Genomic DNA, 21,555 nt, shown 5'->3' on the forward strand with positions numbered 1-21,555 from the left:
CTTTCAATTAAGGGAACACTTTAGCAGGGTTAGCATTTTTTTAAAGTCTGTTTTATACTTCATTCCTCTGACATAGTAGCTCTTTTTATTTCTGATCAAAAGGATGCAAATGAGGTAAAAATTAAGGCAAAACCTAGAAGTCATGCAAATTAAATACATTTATATTCACTGACAATACAAGCACATGAACTGAGGGGCTTCGCCTCTTGTCTGTCCAATATTACTATACAGCAGGATGGTGACATGTTTTGCTAATGAACAGTTACACTACCATGGGGGTTTCAGTGTCACTAACATTACCCAGTTTAGGAGACATAACAGCTAGCATCAGTAAAACATGAACAATAAATACCGTTAGTTTTAATTCACCGCAGCATCGCACTGCTGCACAGGCATCAGAGGAACAGGACCTATGAAATGGCGCTGCACACATCACATTGTGGCTTAATATATATTTTTTATAATATATACTTTTAAAATTCTTTAGCAATTGACATTCTCATGCACACAAGTGTTTCAAACACAAGAAGCAAGTCCATTGATAGGTAGTCCAAGCAATTTTTGTTTTGTTTCGTTTGTGTGTGTGTATGTGTGTGTGTGTGTGTGGAAATAGCTGCAAACTGAATGGAACATTTAAATTTCTGTGCAGTCCATGAAAGCATTTTTTTTTTTACATGAGCTCATTTCTGAATGTCACACTGCAGGAGTAATACAATGGAAGGGTCGCTTTTTGCAGCTTCTTTGAATTCGTCCAGTGTGATCTGGTCGTCGTTGTTCTTATCCATCTTGCTGAAAATCTTGTCTACCCGTTGCTCTGGCGTGAGGCCATCTTCGTTCATTTTCATCATTATCACAGTGCCCACCATTTTATAAATGGCCTAGAAAGAAAGAGAGATGGATTTCATTAGGTCTATTATTTGGAATTTTTAACCTGCCCCCCAAAATTAAGCACTGTGAAGTCTTAATTGATTTCGGTGGGAGAGGTATTTCCATGTAGTAAGGGAACACTTAAAAAGCATTGTCCAGAGTTTTAAATGAAGGATGAAGATATCACATTTTCACAGTTGCCATCATAAGTTGCTACAGAGCTTCCATATGCTAGCAGGAATCTCAAAGCACTTCCTCTTCTGTTCTGCTGTGGCGTTTACTTCTTTTACAGAAGAGGATGTGTTTGCATTATTGGAAATGTTCATATTTATTTGATGTAGAAGCAGAATGTCCGCTAGGGTGGGAGGTGAGCTTTTCCAGGATGTGAGAACTGTTTGGGGGTACAGGATTAAACAAGATCCTAAACCTGAAGGGCCAACAAACTGTGTATAGAGACCAAGGCTGACACTGCCTTTTAGAACTGGTATTCAGAGGTTTGCTGCCTCAGAATATAGAGATTCCCTTTAGTTACCATGGCTAGTAGCCATTGATGGCACCATCCTCCATGAATCGGTCCGATATAACATCGGAAATCTGTGTATAAAACTTGGGATGTAGTATTTGGTCCTAAAATGCTACTGGGGAGCTGATTTGGCTAAGCACCATGGAATGGTTTCCTTTTAAAGTCCCCCGCACCCATGGCCGGCCCTCTGTAATGTGCTTGCCTTGTTTTTTTCCTTATCAGGACTTAAAGCAGCAGTGTGTGTGTGATTTTTAATTGGGGAAACTGATAAGAAGGTGTTAAACCAACTTCCCAGCACTTCAGACAAAATCTTCTCCTGTCAGTACAGGCCCATCCAACTGGTTACCAACCTCTGAGTGGGTCCAGGAGGTCCCCCCAGAATTACAACCGATCTCCAGACTACAGTTTCCTGGGAGAAAATGGCAGCTTTGGTGGGTGGATTCTATGGTATACCACAGAGTTTAAGAGAAACTGGTTTTGCCCCAGGTGTTGCCCCCAAATCTTGAGGAATGTCCAGAGGTAGAAATCCTAGAGGTAGAATTTCTATCACCCAGCGCTCTCTTTGTTGGCCACATTACAGCATGTCAGAATGTATGAGCCTGGCTTTAAAAAAATCCTTGTAAATTCTCACCTCTATAATTTCCAGCATCTCCACTCTGGTGATTTTTCCATCTCCATCTAAGTCATACATATTGAAGGCCCAGTTCAGTTTCTGTTCAAAACTGCCCCTTGAGGTGATTGACAGTGCACAAATGAACTCTCTGAAGTCAATGGTCCCATCACCATTCTTATCAAAGGTTCTGAAGGCGTGCTGGGCAAACTTTGAAGCATCTCCATATGGGAAAAACTGCAAAAACAAAACACAAATGGAACAACTAGATAAGCAATGCAAATCTTCCACGTTTTATATCCAAGTATAAAATACCTCCTATAATTGGAATATCTGGCTTTTTAGAACTTCAGTCTCCCACCCGTTTGACTGCAGCATAACCCTATTGATTTTAATGAAAACACTGCTAAGTCTGAAGTCTGTGGCCTTGTGTTGCTTTTGATAATGGTGTCTTGGCCCAAATTCTTTAAAGTGCCTGCAGGATTTATAATATCATAAATCAAAGAGAATTAGCTTTTTTTCAGCTGCTGTCAGCTTATGCCAGGAAGTATGAAGACCTGTTTTGGCCTTCACCCTTTCTTTTTGTTTCTGGCCCTAGCTATAAATTCTAATAACCATGAAATCATCCATTTAGGAAATGAAGACAAAGTATGTCCATTTGACCTTCTGTAGTATTGGATTTCATGGTTGCCTACATACTGGCTACCCAAAGGGGGAAAACAGAAAGCTAAATTTAATTCTTTCTGCACTTTCTGCCTGTCTGGTCTCATTTTGCCCATTATGTTATAATTTGACAATCTGGAACAAGCAGGATATTTAATAGGTATCTACTACTTAATACTTAAATTTACATTGTTTCTGTTGAACAGTTAGAAAGTAAGAGGAAAGTGCTTCATCTTAAAAGTGATTTGTAGGGGGAAAAACAAATACAGGTGAATAACCCCCTTGACAAGCTCTAGGTATGACACTAAATTCTCTGGGAGGAGGAACAGTGGCAGAAATCTGATAGAAAACCCTGTTTCCTCCTAATGGACTAAATCACATGAAAGTATGGGTGGAGAAAGCAGGAAAAAGTCCTGTCCCTTAGGCTTAATGTGATGTTATTTGCCTCTATGCCATGAAAAGCTTCAGCTGCCTATTTCCATACATCAAGCCCCTATTAAAGGGACAGCATATTATTCTGTCAATGTCAATGTCAACCCTACTACCTGCTCTGTTGCTGCATGCTCCACTGTTCTGGCCTTGCTACTTTCCAAGCAGCCAATGCAGGTTTAGGGTATTGCAGCCATACCTCTACTTCAAATGTGATTGAGACATCAGATCATTCCTGATGCTCAGTTTCAAAAGAACCCTCAGAAGAGGCTGGCCTTGAGGTTCTCTGCATTACGGGTCTGCACTTGCCTTCTTTCAGTAAGGAAGCATGTTCAGAGGGACTCACACAGCTTCACTAGGGTTGCCAGGTCCCTCTTCACCACCAGCGGGAGGTTTTTTGGGGGGGCGGAGCCTGAGGAAGGTGGGGTTTGGGGAGGGGAGGGACTTCACTGCCATAAAGTTCAATTGCCAAAGCGGCCATTTTCTCCAGGTGGACTGATCTCTATCGGCTGGAGATCAGTTGTAATAGCAGAAGATCTGCAGCTAGTACCTGGAGGTCGGCAACCCTAAGCTTCACACAGGCAGACTCCTCTGAAGGTGGGTGATTCTTACTCTTGGACATTCAAGACACCGGGAATGGGGAGGAGACAAGATCATCTATTGCTGCTGTGCTGCAGGCCTGATCATGACTGTGCCCTCATGGCAATTGTTAAATAGCTAATTTCTCCTCTAAAACGATGCCACGTCTACTTTGGCTATGAGAAGGCTGTTAAGTAGAGTGGTCAACATCTACCTGACAGAACCTCTGTTCCTTTAAAAACTATATGGTAAGCAGAAAGTCACAGAGGTCCTGTTGAGGAAGAAATGTCACAATCTGTGGCTCGATGCAGGCTGTCCTTCCAAATTCCTAGTTTTTTTCTGTACACAACTTTTCATACTAGTCCAAATTTACTTGGTATGGTGACCCATCCAAGGCTGGCCCAAGGTTTTTTGTTACCCTAGGCAAACTATGAACTTGGCATCTATCTAGTTAAGCATCCCATCTTCTACAGTGGCTGACCAGATGTTTTTGAGAAACCAACAAACTACAAAGGGCACCATGCAAATGGCATTCCGACATACACAGCCTTTGCATATGGAGGTTACATTCCAACCTTTGACCACCCTTGTAGCCACCAGGACACGTTTTACTTGAACAACATGTATATGCAGTGAAGAAGAAAAAAATACCAACTAATGTATGACATGGAAGATCCTGTTTCCAGATCTTGGTTTCCAAAATACAAAAGAGAGCAATGGAAAGGGCAAGGCGTGGCTGTGACGGATCGAAGGGAGACTTGGATTTTTCAGGGAAATTAGGTCTGTCAGAAATTTGATGGCACACAGCGGCTTGTGTTAAAAGTTCAAAACAACAGGAATTTGTACCAGAAAGGCAGGATGAGGGTTTAGGCAGGTGGATTTCAGAAAGGTATTAAGATATTCCAAAAACAAATAGAGAGTAGGCACTTCACCATAATATATATTTATACAAGAGAGGTTTGGTTCTTCTAGATGGTATGGCTGAATTCGCTTCAGGATGCTAGGTCTTTGTTTTCACTCTAATCTTGTTTAGATTCACTTGTGTTGACTTTAAAACACCCTCCAGTTTCCGTTCCTGGAGTAAGGAACTACACGACACTCTTCACCAGTTTAACACCTCAACTGGACTGGGATTACTCAGGACTCTAGAGACTAACTCTCCTCGACCTTACTTAGGGATCACTCAATACACCTGAGATGACTTCTCTCTCCCTGGTTTTTGAGAACTCTCTGTTTCTTCAGAGCTAACTCCCAATGTCAAAACCCAAAAGCACTCTATTCCCTCAGAGTTAGTGTCCTTATGACCCAGTTGCTGATTCTGCATTAATCAAACAACTTAAAACGGTGTTCCTTTTATGTTTCACTCCTGAGGACTACTCTGCACACAGCGCACAGCTGCCACCAGCATCTCAGACTGGACTCTGGGGCTGAATGACTGACAGCTGAATGTAACACTTTCATTAGCCACTCCCAGGACTCCCTTTAGCTGTCAATCAGCTGTGTCTAAGGCAAGAACAGCTTCTTGGTTTCTATTGCCTTCTTCACAATGGCCTTTAGGGAAGGCTGGCCCTCGCCCCACTTTCAGAGGCTTTGCAACCCCCTTGTGGGTCCTGGCCCACAAGTTGGGAAACGCTGCTTTACAGCATGCACCAGACATGTTGAAGCTGAAAAGCTGGACTAGATGAGAAACAGTTATGAGCCCACTTAACGGGCAAGTAACAGCCGGCTGTGCTGAGGGTGTGTGCGCGCGCACAGATTTTTTTAAAGGGCTGTCATGTGCAAATGATGGTCACTTTTCAAACCTGCGCATATGTGGTCAAATTGATACGTTGGCAGGGGTGGAAGGCCATCTGGTGCTGAGGACAGCGAGATGGCTAATGCTGTCTTGCTTATTGATATAAGTAGACACACAATGGCTAATGATCTTTTACAGCTGAAAATGTAATACACATGCAAGTAAGAAATTCTTCCCATCTTTTGTTACCCTTTAAAACCATAATAACAGTAGAATGAGTACAATCAGCAAGAAAAACGAAAAGCATTCTTCAAACTTCCTTTTACTCTGTTAGCTGCCAACAGAGTAGGGTTGTCAGGCCCAGCCGGGAAACCACAAGGAGACCTAGTAGAGGGTGTTGGAGTGACGTCCCTTCCAGGAAAACCCTGGAAGGGAAGCCTCTCTAGAAATTGCTGGAAACTCTATGGAAAACAATTGAGTTTCTGGTGATTCCTAGAGAGGCCATTAAAAAAAAATTATATCACGGCTCTGAACGGCAGCAGGAAACAGAAGCTTGGGCAAAAAACTGGCAACCCTACAACAGAGTGAATTCTAGTGAGTGATTAGTAAATATCCAAGGCAGGATTAAGAGATGCTGAGGCTCTAAGCTATGTCAAGCATTACCCAAAATATGTATTCTTTGAATATTGAAATTTAGTAATTTTTAACTGAACTCTAGCTTAGCTTGTGTGCAAATCTGGCTCTGTAAATATCCCTCTATGAGGCAGAAATGTATTTATAGCTGATATGCTATATTCCATGATGTCATATGCATACAAGTTTATATTGGCAATTTAAATGCCAGGTAGGTCTGCTTCATGTGTGGTGTGTGTATATGCGTGTCTACACTTTAAAAACATAAGCATGCAGTTGGTCACATGCAGTACCGGGGAATCTTGGTTTCAACCAGGGCTATCTTTCATAGGCACATAGGAGATACACCGATTACTCAGCAAAAGGAACAGATTTAAATAGTTGCTAAAACTATCAAATTTCTGTCTGTAATGTAAATATAAAATAAACTATAACCACACTTTATTTTCTCAGAAAATGATATAATGAATTGGATTGTCTGCAGAAACTGCAGAAATTTGCTAGTGTTAATGGCTCTACTATGTAAATTCAAGCTACAAACTATCATTATCTCCATAAGCAGAATTACTCTAATAATCCCATTTACTTTAATGGATTTAGAAGGATGCAAGTCTGTTTAAAAGTCAGCATGGTGTAGTCATTAAGAGTGGCGGGCTCTAATCTGGAGAACCGGGTTCAATTCCCCACTCCTCCACGTGAAGCCTGCTGGGTGACCTTGGGCAAGTCACAGTTCTCTCACAACTCTCTCAGCCCACGTGGAGGCAGGCAATGGCAAACCACCTCCGAATGTCTCTTGCCTTGAAAACCCTACAAGGTTGCCATAAGTCAGCTGTGACTTGATGGCACTTTCCACCACCACCACAAGTCTGTTTAGGATTGCACTATATGTGAATGACCACTCATTTAAATCTGTCAGTCCAATATTTGCGTTACACTGTAGAGTCTGAAATTCCAAACCTCTGAAGAACATTTTTTACAATCATACTATATTGTTTTATAGCAAATGGAACTTTTGAGGCTGTACAGATGGGAATCCTCTTAGCAGCAAAGTAGTTATGATGATGTTAGAGAAGTGAATGGAGGTCTCCAGCATATGTGAAGGGAAAATAGCAGTCAACTAGGCCCTGATTCAATGCAAGGCTGTGGTGTGGGGAAAGAGGGGAGTCAGGCCTTCCTTAACCATTAGGGTTGCCAACCTCCAGAGATCAGTTCCCCTGGAGAAAATTGCTGCTTTGGCAATTGGACTCTATGGCATTGAAGTTCCCCCCTCCCCAAACCCCGGCACTCCTTAGGCTCCGCCCCAAAAATCTCCCACCGTTGGCAGAGGGACCTGGCAACCTACCATGTAGTTTTGCCAACCGAATCCCCCCTCCCAGCTATTCGCCCTGGAAAGGACACAGGCACAAGTTCTTTGCCTTTAAATTCCATTCTAGGGTGGAGGGGTGGGTGAAACCACTTTTAAAGATAAGGATTAGACCCCTCCCCTCTGTGGCACCACAACCCTGATTCTAATTGGGGCTTCATGCAGCTATTTCTCCTTAACAAATGTTGGTGAGATCCAATTGTAGATCTTGCAGGGCCTTGCTTTGCTTGTCCTGTGACGTTCAAAGGATATTCAAAGGAAAGAAAGAACAATTTCTTTCAATATATGTTCCCTGTACACTGGAGGCTACAGATCCTCTTTGTCAGCAGCATTTCTGCACCTTTAATTTAACAGCCACCTCATAGCAAAAACCAGTGGAAAATTTCCCAAAAGAAATGAGCAGCTGGTGCAATCTTAGAAGAGGCTCCTGGCCGTTTGCTCGTGGCAAACTATTTTTGAAACCCAAGAAAGAGTCAAAAGTCGTTTGTGATAGAGTTTGGATGCCTGCCATTTGAAGAAAGGAAGTCAAAAACACCATGGGGCTTATACAAACCACTTGTAGGAATGTTTAGATCCGAGCCACTGCTTTTTCTATATATAAAGTGATGCCAATTTAATCTATTAATTGACTGGAACATAACCAGCTAAGGTACCCTTTAATCATTATTGTGGGAGGCACTTTCCCCAGGGGTCATCCCACAACTCCTGTGCAACATTTAAAGACCTACAATCACGTGGGTGGATCCAATTGTATGTTTCTGTGGCTTTAAACGTTACACAAGTGCTATGGAATGAATCCATACGTCCCACAGTTCTCCTGTAACATTTAAAGAGCACATAAACCTTCTTTAATTAGGCAACAGCCCTAAAAAAAGAAAAAAACATTTTACAATGCCTGGAACAACTTGTTTTTTATTTTCATATGTTACCGAAACTGCTCTTTGATTGGGGAAATTAGCATGAGCAGCGGCACTAATTTATTTATATAGCGGAATCATGCAATGTATACCAGGGTTGTTTTCAGTGAATCTCAGAATAATGACAGACCAAGGATTTCCAGATTAAAAGTGTTTATATATTCATTCATTCAGTGTTGCAAATACATACACACAAGAAACTAAAAATAAAAAGGAGGTAGGATTAGAGACGTTTCTCAAGGGAGAGGATGTTGTTGATTGGGTAATACGTTACCGATCTAGAAGTGGAGATGTCCAAAATCCGTGGCATATAGGTACAAAATAAAATATAGCGGGGGATGGTAGAGGGATGTATCGGAGCCTTGGGCCAGCCAAGTCACCGGAAAGGAGGGGGTGTGGAGCTCCGCAAAACTCAACACACACAGTAAAAGGAGGGAGAGGTAGGGCAGAACCTCTCTGCTTTGTCAGGGAGGGCAAAATATACTTTTCTCTGGGGTGGGGAGGTGTTGAGATTCCCCAGATGGCTCCTATCTAAAACAATAGGCATCAAAGACTTCGGCTACAGCGATTGGGCAGAGTGACAATTTGTAAACTAAGCTGGCACCAATGATTTGCATATCTCCGGGATGGCTTGACTCGATCTTCTCATGTTTGACAATACCTCAGGAAGGTGTGAATCTCTACACTCCAGGGATGCGGCAGAGGAGTTCTTCCTAGTTGTTAATGCCGATTGCGGCGGATGTTTTTCTCACAGGATACTGGGGGGGGGGAACGGCAGGAGAGGGCGACATGATGCTCTCGCCTCGGTGTTATGGCTTCCCTTTGGATCAGGAAACAATCAGGATCATGGCTTCCCTTTGGCTGGTTCTGCAGGGGTGACCCGGTCTCTTGTCCTGGACAGCCTGGTAACGCAGCAGAGCGCTAGCCCAGAGCGGCTGGCTATTAACGCTTAGACAGTACAGTGAGTCTCTGAGGTAGTTGCCAAGACCAGGGCGGGAGGTCAGGCAGCACATGTGGCAACAATTAGCTGCTTTAGTTAGTATTTCTGCAATCCTAATAAAAAATGGGATTTACTTCCCTCCCCCACCACCTGTTTAGGATTGCTTCCTGTTTCACCTTTGAAGGATTGTAACACTTGAATATTATTCATCACCTGTGTATACATGATACCTCTTTGATAAGAGAAGCTAGATTGTTTTAAAGCTACTAACAAAAGGAGCTGTAGTGGAGAAACACGCCTGCCTGGCTATTGTGGCTCGCCTCTGCACAAGGCTGATCTTAGGTATAATTGCAACTTTAAATACAGTTCTAACCTGCAGGAATAATCTCTTGGTTCACAGTGAAGGAGAATGAGTTATTAACTGGCAGGGAATGAATTGATTTTGAATCAGAACGTTCCCTAATTAGATCTGAACAATGGAAAACCTTCAGCAGTCACAGCAGCGTCACAGGCCAGTAGACTAGCAACTGCTCTTATGCAATGCTGTCCAGCAGCCCCACTGGATATTATTGCTGAAGCAATTATTTGGCTCTTGCGTCAACGGAGAGGGCTGCATATGGGCAATTTCACTGTGCCGATTTGCCTCAAACCCATGAACTGAACTGAGCATCCATATTTAATACTCTCCAGAAGACTATAGAGTACCCTAAAATCATCAGACACAGCTGGGATGTAAGTTGAAGGAGCTGGGTATGTTTAGCCTGAAGAAGAGAAGACTGAGAGGGGATATGATAACCATCTTCAAGTAATTGAAGGGCTGTCATATAGAGGAGGGTGCCTAGTTGTTTTCGGTTGCTCAAGAAGGTCAGACCAGAACCAACGGGTTGAAATTAAATCAAAAGAGTTCTGTCTAGACATTAGGAAGAATTTTCTAACAGAACGGTTCCTCAGTGGAACAGGCTTCCTCGGGAGGTGGTAAGCTTTCCTTCCCTGGAGGTTTTTGGGAAGAGGTTAGATGGCCATCTGCCAGCAATGCTGATTCTGGGACCTTAGGCAGATGATGAGAGGGAGGGCATCTTGGCCATCTTCTGGTCACTAGGGGTGTGGAGGGGGGAGGTAGTTGTGAATTTCCTGCATTGTGCAGGGGGTTGGACTTGATGACCCTGGTGGTCCCTTCCAACTCTTTGATTCTAAGTTCTGTTACTCCTTGGCCACATTTGCTTGAACAGAAGTAACAAAGCACATGATAGGGAGGGGAATTCTGGGAAGGTATCTGCTGGATGCCTACGATTTAGTTGAGTTAAAGGGAGGGGATCAAGTAGTAGGTGATATGAAAGGGTCTCTACTTAAGACCCTGGTGAGTTGCTGCTAGTCTGAGTAGACAATATTAATCTTGATGAACCGATGATCTGATTCAGCATGAGGCACCTTCATTTGTTCTTTTTGGGGGGGGGTATTTTTGTAAGTGGCTTTGAGTCCCCTTTGGGGAGAAAAGGAGAAATAAAGCCAGAGGCAGAGTTTAGCTAAGAAGACAGCTACTTCTGTGCTCTTTGCACACACTCTCCACGCGGAGCCCACTTTAATCACAGCTTCTCTACAAAAAGAAGACCAATAAAGTCAGTGTGATGGAGTGTAGTGAGTGAGGCCACTCATGAGCTTGCTGTTAAGATGAAATAGGGGAACCCCCGTATGCTATTCTGAGTTCCCTGAGGTTAAGTGCAGGATAAAAATGTGATCGACAGATCAACGTACCATCATTATGCTTGCCAGTCAACCACTATTTTGCTATACTAATTGGTGTGCCAGGCAACCGATACTGGGTCTGAACTAGGGCTGTTGAAAAAAACATTCGGTATAGTTCAGATTCGGCAGAATTCGGCCTGTTTTAATTCGGGAAATGCCGAAGTCCGAACTCCCCCGATTCGGATCCGTGGAATTCGGCGCCTAGTTCGAGTTCAGGGGAAAATTCGGCTGAATAAAGTCATTAAAAAGCACTTGCGCCTTTCTGCGGCTCTGGGGGGCATTTTTGGGGGTAGAGGTCTCAAACTTTCAGGGTAGCTTGAGGGGACGCTTCTTGCAAGAACCCCCGTTTTGTAAAGATTGGGTCAGGCGGTCCCGCGATATGGGGCCCGGAAGAGGTTGCCCCCCCCAAAAAATCGCCCACAGTGACAGGAATAAAGCCACTTAAAGCACATTGGCGCTTTTCCGCGGCTCCTGGGGGGGCATTTTTTGGGGTAGAGGTCTCAAACTTTCAGTGTAGCTTCAGATGAGGCTTCTTGCGAGAACCTCCAAGTTTTGTAAAGATGGGATCAGGGGGTCCAGAGATATGGGTCCTCCTCTTTTCCCTACTGGGATGAATGGGATCAGCCGATCCTATGCATCTAGAGAGCGGCAAATCCAAGGCAAAACCTCCCGTGCTAACCATTCCAATGCAAAGCAACACGCGAGCGACCATGGAAAGGAACAGAGGCGCACTAGGCTAGCTATAACAAAAAGGAAAAAAGGAGCAGGTTACTTGGACCGTGAAAATATATTGTGAAAGTCAGATTTTGCAAAAACATTTTTGAGTGAGCAGCAAAACAGACCATGCAAAAAACAACAACCCAGAGTTTGTATTTTCTGCCCTGCACCTTCTTCTCATGGTGGAGGGACGCTCCCCCCTTATGCAAACGACCCCACCAAACTCAAGCAAGTCTCACCAGCACCCCCCCACCTCTCCAACCAATACGGCACCGCGGTGCACCCCCCAAACGGGGGAAAAATCCAAGACGCAGAGGATCTCACGCAAGCCGCCCCGTTGCACTCAACCCCAGGCTAGAGGCAAAAACAGTGAAAAACACCAAGGAGGAGGCTCGACACCAAGGGTGCCGAGCGGAGAGAGACTCGCTAGCCGCTGCACAGACTCAACTTTAAACTTAACTTTAAAAGCAGTACACACACTCCCACAGAGGTGAGCGGTCACACACCCCTCAGCAGAATGGGCGAAAGACTCCTTCGGCTCCCCCTCCCACAGAAACTGCCCCCCACAGACTCTGCTTTCCCCCCCCCCACATACACACGGGAAAAAATTATAGATTAAAGCCCCAAAAGGGGTCTTACTGTGGATGTCTTCTGTTCCATCAGGAGGGACTGGGTAATCCAATATGATTCCATTTAAGCACGGGAGGTTTTACCTTGGATTTGCCGCTCTCTAGGATCGGCTGATCCCATTCATCCCAATAGGGAAAAGGGGGGGACCCATATCTCATATTGCCGGACCCAATATATTCTTGACAAAATGGTGGTGGTGGCGGTTCACTTTTGGAATGTTCTTTCTTCAGAGAGTCGCTTAGAACATAGTATCCTCATTTTTGGGTTTCCTAGGCTTTTATTTCATTATTTTTCTTTCATATTCCCATCTTTGTGCTATACCATTTTACGGCTAATCCTCCCCCCAGTTTTCATTATTTTCTGGATTTTTCATTACCGTTTAAAAATATTATTCTAGACATTTTTATGACGATTTTAGCTTCTCTCTGTCCATCACATATTTTATCCCATGCTGTTATGAGCCACTTTGAGTGCCTCTGGAGAGAAAAGCAGGACACAAGTATTCAAACAAACAAATTCCTAGGAGGAGCTCAGGGAAGGGTACGTGGTTTCTTTCTCCTCCATTTTCTCTTCACAACAACCCTGTGAGGCAGAATAGGCTAAGTGACAGACTGGCTAGGGTCACTCAGTTTGCTGAAGATTTTAGCCCAAGCCTCGCCAGATCTGATTAAGTTTTCTACTTTTCTCCTGGCAGGACTCGTGTATCAAATACAGGCAGAAATTCATCAGGCAGAGGTGTCTCCCACCACTGTACCTTCATCCTGGAGAACTTCTCCTACTGAATTTCTGCTAGTCAAGTAGTTATTACAGAGAAAAGAATCCTGACCAGTGGGGAAAAGTGGCATTCCTAGACCTGAATCACTCCCCCCCTCAACTAAAATGTTTTAAACATGCTTACCTTATTGCTGTACTTTCTAGTTCAGTGTATTTATTTTCTTTTGCTATCAAACAGACATGAAATGGGTGTTGTTTCAACAGAGGGGTGTTGCAGAGAGATTTTAGGATGGTGCCGAGTTGTTTTCTGTTGCCCCAGAAGGTCAGACCAAAACCAACGGGTTAAAATTAAATCAGAAGTTTCCATCTAGACATTAGGAAGAATTTTCTAACAGAGTGGTTCCTCAGTGGAACAAGCTTCCTCGGGAGGTGGTAAGCTCTCCTTCCCTGGAGGTTTTTAAGCAGAGGCTAGATGGCCATCTGTCAGCAATGCTGATTCTATGAACTTAGGCAGTTCATGAGAGGGAGGGCATCTTGGCCATCTTCTGGGCACTGGGTGTGTGTGGGGGAGGTAGTTGTGAATTTCCTGCATTGTGCAGGGGGTTGGACTAGATGACCCTGGTGGTACCTTCCAACTCTATGATTCTATAAGGTTCACAACTAGGCTCAAAGGCCTGCTTCTGGATGCATTCAAAACACTACCCACAAATAAAAATTAAATTTAGGTTTCACAACCTCCAAATTTTGTAGGGACAACAGTTTTGAATGAGTCAAAAACATTCGCTAGCCAGTAAGCTTAATTTAGGCACTGAGCATCTCACTGTTATTCATGTAGGCTTTTTTTAATCCCATCAGCACTCCTTTGAGCAGTAATAGGCGATTAATGAGGGTTCCATCGACTCCTGATGTTCTTATTGACTACCTCCTACTCTTTATGAAGAAAAACAATCAGCCCGTTCTGCTTGCTACAAGGCCCATCTTGGATGGGAAGCACTCATACTTCTTTCCTTCTCTCAAACACTTGAGTTCTTTTTTGTTCAATCTTTGCTTATGTGAAGTGTGAAGGGGAGGGGGGAAAGGATACCTACTACCCAATCTAGCAACTCAATAAATAGGGGGCCACTGGACATATCTATTGATCTGTGATTATTAATAGACTGCTGTTCCATAGCGCTCCTATAGATTAGAGATTTAGAGTAATTTAATAATTATTTCCTCTCCTGGGAATTGTACTTCTTTGAAGTCCTCAAGGGATGTGAGCAGTGGGGTGCCTCAGGGATCTGTGTTGGGACCGGTGCTTTTCAACCTGTTCATCAATGACCTGGAGTTGGGGTTAAACAGTCAAGTAGCCAAGTTTGCAGATGACACCAAATTATTTAGGGTGGTTAAAACAAAATTGGACTGTGAAGAGCTCCAGAAGGATCTCTGCATACTGGAAGAATGGGCATTAAAATGGCAAATGAGATTCAATGTGAGTAAGTGTAAAGTGATGCATATTGGGGCAAAAAATCCCAACTTCACATATACACTGATGGGATCTGTGCTGGCAGCGACAGACCAAGAAAGGGATCTTGGGGTGCTAGTGGATAGCTCAATGAAGATGTCAACCCAGTGTGCGGCTGCTGTAAAAAAGGCAAATTCCATGCTGGCCATAATTAGATGAGGAATAGAGAATAAAATTGCTGATATCATACTGTCCTTGTACAAATCTATGGTGAGACCACACTTGGAATACTGTGTACAGTTCTGGTCACCACACCTAAAAAAGGATAATACAGAGCTTGAGAAGGTGCAGAAAAGAGCAACCAAAATGATTAAGGGACTAGAGCAACAGTCCTAAGGGGAGTGGTTAGGACACTTGGGGCTGTTTAGCTTGGAAAGAGGGCGGCTAAGGGGAGACATGATAGATGTCTATAAAATTATGCATGGTTTGGAGAGAGTGGACAGGGAGAAGTTTTTCTCCCTCTCCAATAATACTAGAATGTGGGGTCATCTGCTGAAGCTGGAGAGCGAGATTCAAAACAGATAAAAGGAAATATTTTTTCAAACAACGCATAGTTAAATTGTGGAACTCCCTGCCCCAGGATGTGGTGATGGCTGCCAGCTTGGAGGGCTTTAAGAGGGGAGTGGACATATTCATGGAGGAGAGGGGTATTCATGGCTATTAGTTAGAATGGATACTGGTCATACTGCATACCTATTCTCTCTAGTATCAGAGGAGCATGCCTATTATTTTGGGTGCGGTGGAACACAGGCAGGATGGTGCTGCTGCAGTCGTCTTGTTTGTGGCTTCCTAAAGGCACCTGGTTGGCCACTATGTGAATAGACTGCTGGACTTGATGGGCCTTGGTCTGATCCAGCAGGCCCTTTCTTATGTTCTTATTCCCAATGAAGAGTTCTTAATTCCGAAGGGAAATTATTTATTTACTTCATTTATATCTTGCCTTTGTCCTCCATGGGGAACCAAAGTGGCGTACATCGTTCTCCCTTCCTTGATTTTATCCTCACAACAACTTTGTGAATGTAGGTTAGGCTGAGAGTGTGTGTGACTGAGCCAAGGTCACCCAATAAGATTCCTTGGCAGAGTGAGGATCTGAACTAGAATCTCTCAGATCTGACACATGATCCCTGGAAAGCTCTACATTGGAGCCTGTGGAGGTCTTCCAGTAGAGCTGCCAGCCTCCAGGTGGGACCTGGGGATCCCCCGGAATGACAGAGAACAGTTCCCCTGGAGAAAATGGCTACTTTGGAGTGTGGACTGTATGTCATTGTACCCCACTGAGGTCCCTGGCTTCCCTACGCTCCATCCTCAAATCTCCAAGAGTTTCCCAACCTAAATTCCAGTGATGGAAGGGTTCTTTTTCCTCACCCCCCCCCTCAGTACAGATCTTTAATCCCCCCTGGTTGCTGTTCCTGGTAGTCCCCTTTCCCCCCAGGAGCAATGCCAGGTGAGCATTTGGTGCTTCAGCAGCAGCGGGAGGCCAGGAAGTATCATTCCATTGCTGTCAGTGACACTTTTTGTGGGAACCAAGCCCAAGGTAGTTTATTGCAGGAGTTTTGTGGTACCTTAAAGGCACTAATAATTTTTAGTTCAACATAACCTTTCATCAGTTAGACTTCATTTATCAGATGAATGGAGAATATGGTGCATTTACTTGAAAGGAAGCAACTCTGAATGTAAGATGAACTCCCTAAAAAAAGTTATACACCCATTTTTTTACTGTACCTAACAGTGACTTGTATGCAAATGTAAGATGACCCCCCTTCTTCTTTTGATGGCATAACTGGGGGGAAAACCCTAGTCTTGCATTGTAGTAAATCACTGTACTGTACTTACATATATTATATACTCCATGCACAAGAAGTGAGGTCTAGCTTACATAGGTTTATGATGAAATAAACTTTTGTTAATCTACAGGTGCCACAAGATTCCAGAGTTTCCACTTTTACACCTCCCATGATTCTGTGGGGGGAGCAATGATTGAAAAAATGGTATCAACCTAAGGAAAGCTTGTAGTGCAAAAAAGGTCAGAGGCTTTTTATTTGCTCTCCTTATGGATGTATTGAAAGAGGTGTTTTTTCTTCCCAAGAGTTGGAATAATAAAGGTGCCCAAGTATTGCTTAAGAGTAAAGTTGGGTCAGATCTCAGAAGCTAAGCAGGGCCAGCCCAGGTTAGTACTTGGATGGGAGACCACCAATGAATACCAGGGTTGCTATGTAGAGAAAGGCAATGGCAAACCACCTCTGTTAGTCTCTTGCCTTGAAAATAGGGTTGCCAGGTCCCTCTTCGCAACTGGCGGGAGATTTTGGGGGCGGAGCCTGGGGAGGGGAGGGACTTCAGTGCCAAAGAGTTCAATTGCCAAAGCGGCCACTTCAGGTGATCTGATCTCTATCGGCTGGAGATCAGTTGAATTAGCAGGAGATCTCCTGCTACTACCTGGCAGTTGGCAACCCTACTTGAAAACCCTACTGGGTTGTCCTAAGTCGGCTGCAACTTGATGGCACTTTGCACACACACACAAAGTTGGGTGAAACGTCCCAACCCAAAAAGACAGAAGTGTTTCATTCCACTGATGCCAATAGCAAAAAGATCATTTCCCCTTCCCACTTTCTCAACCAAGGAGGACATGTACAAGGAGGCTAGCTGTTGCTTTGAAGATTAATTGTAAGCAATGAACCATGAGAATAAACCCCATAGTGAGACTTCTGGGTAAAGATATGTAGGATCAGTCTGTATGAAACCTTGAACACATGAAGCTGCCTTATACTGAATCAGACCCTTGGTCCATCAGAGTCAGTCTTGTGTACTCAGACCGGCAGCAGCTCTCCAGGGTCTCAGGTAGAGGTCTTTCACATCACCTTCTTGCCTAGTCCCTTTAACTGGAGATGTGGGGGATTGAACCTGGGACCTTCTGCGTGCCAAGCAGAGGCTCTACCACTGAGCCACAGCCCCTCCTCATAAAACTTTGCTTTATATCAGAGTTCCTGGGGACTCAAGATCCTGTAGGTACAGGCTTGGTGCCAACCAGCCTTCGTGATGATGAAAAGGGAGGAGGGGGTCCCCTTTGACTACTTAGAAAAGGCTATGCTGGATATACTGGAACTCTCTGCACAAAAGCCATGTGGAATGGGGCCACACTAAGTAGCAGTATTGGGTAGCAGAAAAGCTTGCTGGATCCAACTCATAATCTAATAATGAAATACATTCGAGTTGCCAGGAACCAAAAAAAGATCACTGTAAAGAAATTATATTTTTAATTCATGAGCTTAGAGCTGTGCGGGGACCACTGTATTCTATTAGATAATGCACAACAACAAGAAAATGAAATTTTTAAGACTCTTCTTTTTCTTTAGTTCGGATATTTATGCCTGCAGTGAATTGCCTTCCCATATAAAAAGCATATCCTAGACAGCAACAGTGGGACAACAGCAAATCATGGAGAATTTATTAGGAGGAAGCAGGTGCATATTTCCATCAATCAGACATTGCAGTCTAGCAAAAGCGAGTATGTCTTTGATTGTCCCGGTATGTACTGGTTTCATGTTCAACTTCTGATATGCAATAAAGTCTTTCTCAGCAGTCACCTAAGAGACTAAGGGAAAAAGAAATGCATTTCTTTTGCCCTGAGGAAATGATCTTGATGTAGGTTTAACAGGTTTGCACTGAACAGTGGGGATACTTTCAATTTCAATCTGTCCTCTAGAGAAGAGTTTTCACCTAAATCCATCTGTCTATTACTTAAAAATATGGTGTTATAACAAAAAGCTGGAGGCCTCCATGTACTCTCTTCTGGGAATGAATGGAAGCACTGATAGTTTGCAGACTGGGTCTACTGGTTATATGGGAATCAGCCATAAGAATGTGTAGAAGAGGAAGGGCTTTGGCAATGGGAGTGATTTCTGCTGATTCTCCTTTTCCACCGCAGCACCCTTTCCTGTGAATGCTGACCTCGAGGGCTCCCTGACTCTCAGGAGTAGCTTTTGGTCTATTGCTTTCAATAGTGGGAAAGTTGGCCGGGCTCCTCCATAGAGAACCATAGCGAAGTTCGCAATAGAGAATCTGACTGCGGCCACTTCACTATTTCTTCTCCATGGAGGAGGGTGGGGGCAACCACTTCCAGTCCCCATAAACCCGGACCCCCAGACCCAATCTTCACCAAACTTGGGGGTTCATGCAAGGAGAGTCCCTTGCAGCAATGCTGCAAATTTGGGGGCTCTAGCTCAAAAAGTGCCCCCCCCCCAGGAGCTTTAAAAATATCCCCATAGGCGCCAATGCCTGAATTTTTTTTCAGGAAATCTGAAAATAAGCCGAATTCCCATATTTACTGGTATGGGAATTTGGCTTATTTTGGGTTTCCTGAAAAAAATTGGGCCCAATAAACCAGAACCCAACATGTACTGATTTTTTTTTTTTTGCACAACTCTAGTGTTGCCTTATCTTTGTCTCCACTGACTGAGGTTTTCCCTCACCAATGAAAACTGTCTCCTCACATTTAATCAACCCAAACAGTTGCTTAATCTATTGCATTTACTTATTTTTAGCATGTAGTTCAAACAGTTATCTTATCGTAGGGCCCAACCAGTTTCTAAAATAAAGCCATCTTTTTGTTCTTTTGCATTTTTTCAAAAGCTACAACAGCCTTGGCAGATGTCCAGCTCTTCTCCTAGACAAACTGAGATGTTGTTTGGCTGCAGTCAAGTATATTTGAAAGGCATCTAAACAGACGAATATCGTTACTTTAATGCAACTTCATAATCACGTTGCAAGAGAGAGTGATCTCAGAGGCAGAGGCTCAGAATCATCTAAAGTTGTTATTGGAAAAGACAAACAGGTAGCTCCTTTGTGGCTGGTGACGTTGCTCACTTCTTCAGCTCCCCAAGGTAGCCATATCCTGCTCTGTATTTCCTCTTGGTGTTTACTCTTGCACATAAGCATGCTTCAGAGAGACACTAAGAAACAGATCCATCCAATCAGCAGAGAAACTATTTTACATTGCTTTTTGCTTTGTTATGTGGGAGACAATAACAACTGATCCAGCAGCAAGAAACTATTAAAGCACCTCTATAGCAAGACTTTCAACTAACTAAAGAAAATGATATGATCCAAACCCAGGAGTTACCTCCGTGTAAAAAATGGTTTGAAGTAAGAGAGGGGTTCTCTCAGTGAGTTGAACCTTTTCTAAGAGATTAAGGCACGCCTCAAAAAGTTTTGTTTTTAAAACCTCTTGTCTAAACCACCTTTCTCATTTTTAAAAAATTATGCAAGCTTCACAAGGATGCACCTATATGAAAGTTAGACAAAAGCATCAGCTTGTCTTATTTGCGGCATTCACTCTTTCCCTTAATGGAATATTTGGTTGTCTTGAAAGGCTAAAGTCGACAAGTGTTCCTGGCCCAATCAGCTCTCAAGAAACAATTACGAAGGGATTGATACAGTCTGTTCTCTACCAGTATTAGAAGGAGCATACCACCCTCCCTCCCTTGAGAGTTGCTCTCCTCACATGGGATAGCTACTGATAACAAAGGGAAGGATTGGTGGTGGCTTGGGGAATCCCCAGGTGTGTATATATAATATGTAGAATATTTTTTTTAAAAATCACTGGGTTGATTTTGGGCTGCTGCATCTTTATATTATGATCTTTTGTACCGTTTCTTCTTTCAGTGTCTTTAATCACTTTGACCGCTATGCAAGCTCACCTGAGCATATTTTAATTGGCAAGGCAACACATAGTTTTATATGTTGTTAATTACTGGTTACTAAATGATCATTTTCTGGTGGTCCTAGCTTGATTAATGATATCGCCTCTTGCCTGTCAATGTAGTGATTGATTGTCTGAATTCTTATGGCTGCAATCCCCTGCACAGCTTGGCGGCTTAATTTGCAAAACATGTTAATGGAGATGAATTACTCCTAACCAGCCTGAATTAAAACTAATGATGCAGATGTGAAAGACCTGGCATTTTATTAATCTGGGGCTATCAGTTCCCAGAGCACTGAAGGTCAACAAGACAGCTCAACAATTAATCAGGTCTTCAGGATTGCACCTCTTAGAAATAACTGTATACTATATCAGATTCTCAACTGTAAACAAGGGATTATGAAGGGTATGCTGAGAATGGATCTGTTTTTAAAGGAGGTGTATTAGGAATTCCAAGTGCTTCATATTTTGTTATTGATTTTTAAAATATACAGGGTTGGATCCTATGACATCCTTCTTCCGCATGAGTCTTGCTTGAGCTAACACTCCTCCTTCAATAGCAAGACTTTTCACCTAACGGAAGAGAGTCATATGATCTAACCCAGGAATTACCTAAGTATTAAAAATGACTGAATGATTAACCGAACAATCTTGAAGGGGGGACGGAGCAGTACAAGAACCAGCATGACCCCTCCACTGGCATCCGTGCCCCTTGCGTCATGCAAACTGGCACGGATGCTGGCGTAGGGTGACTTATGCCAGTCCCAGCGTATCTCTCCGCACTGGAGTCCTGGGAGGCATTCCCGGGGCAGAGCTGCCTTTAGGCAGCTTCCTAACCCCTTTCAGCCTGGGAATGCCCCTTCACGCTGCAGTGGACTACGGCAGCAAAATAGCTGGCGTACCCTCATGAAAGTCAATGGGTTATTTTTTTTAAAAAAAATTCTACTATATCTGAATTTCTATTTCTTTTTTCTGGCTGGAAAGCCTCTCAAGAGGCAGCGCGGCTGTGCCACTCCTGGCGGCTGCGTGTCTACCCCCCCCCCCTAGAATGGGCTGTTAATGTACAACACAACAGTTAAAAATCCAAAATCACAATACGATGAACATAAAACTGAACAGCATTAATTATTTCTAGAAGCCCTACAATTCTGGCAAAACATTTTTTCACCAGCTTTCCAAAGCCAAACAGACCTGTCAAGGAAGAGTATTCCATATCTGTGAAAGACTGAGCCTGAATAAAATGAATTTCCCTACAAGCAGGAGCATGGAAAGGGGTATTTTAGGCTGCTGATG

At 43.5% G+C, this 21,555-nt stretch overlaps 1 protein-coding gene across 1 annotated transcript in view; it reads right to left on the reverse strand.

The window, feature by feature from the left end:
• Positions 1 to 558: 558 nt before the first annotated feature.
• VSNL1 (visinin like 1) overlaps positions 559 to 21,555 on the reverse strand; it is a 91,935-nt gene continuing 70,938 nt past the window's right edge. The window contains exons 3-4 of the mRNA XM_056856254.1: positions 2,022 to 2,237; positions 559 to 878 (exon numbers count right to left, since the gene is read on the reverse strand). Coding sequence (XP_056712232.1) covers positions 681 to 878; positions 2,022 to 2,237 — 414 coding nt within the window. The 3' untranslated portion in view covers positions 559 to 680. The remainder of the gene's footprint in view (positions 879 to 2,021; positions 2,238 to 21,555) is intronic.

Source organism: Euleptes europaea, chromosome 10 (genome assembly GCF_029931775.1).
Source record: "Euleptes europaea isolate rEulEur1 chromosome 10, rEulEur1.hap1, whole genome shotgun sequence".
Taxonomy (NCBI): Eukaryota; Metazoa; Chordata; class Lepidosauria; order Squamata; family Sphaerodactylidae; genus Euleptes; species Euleptes europaea.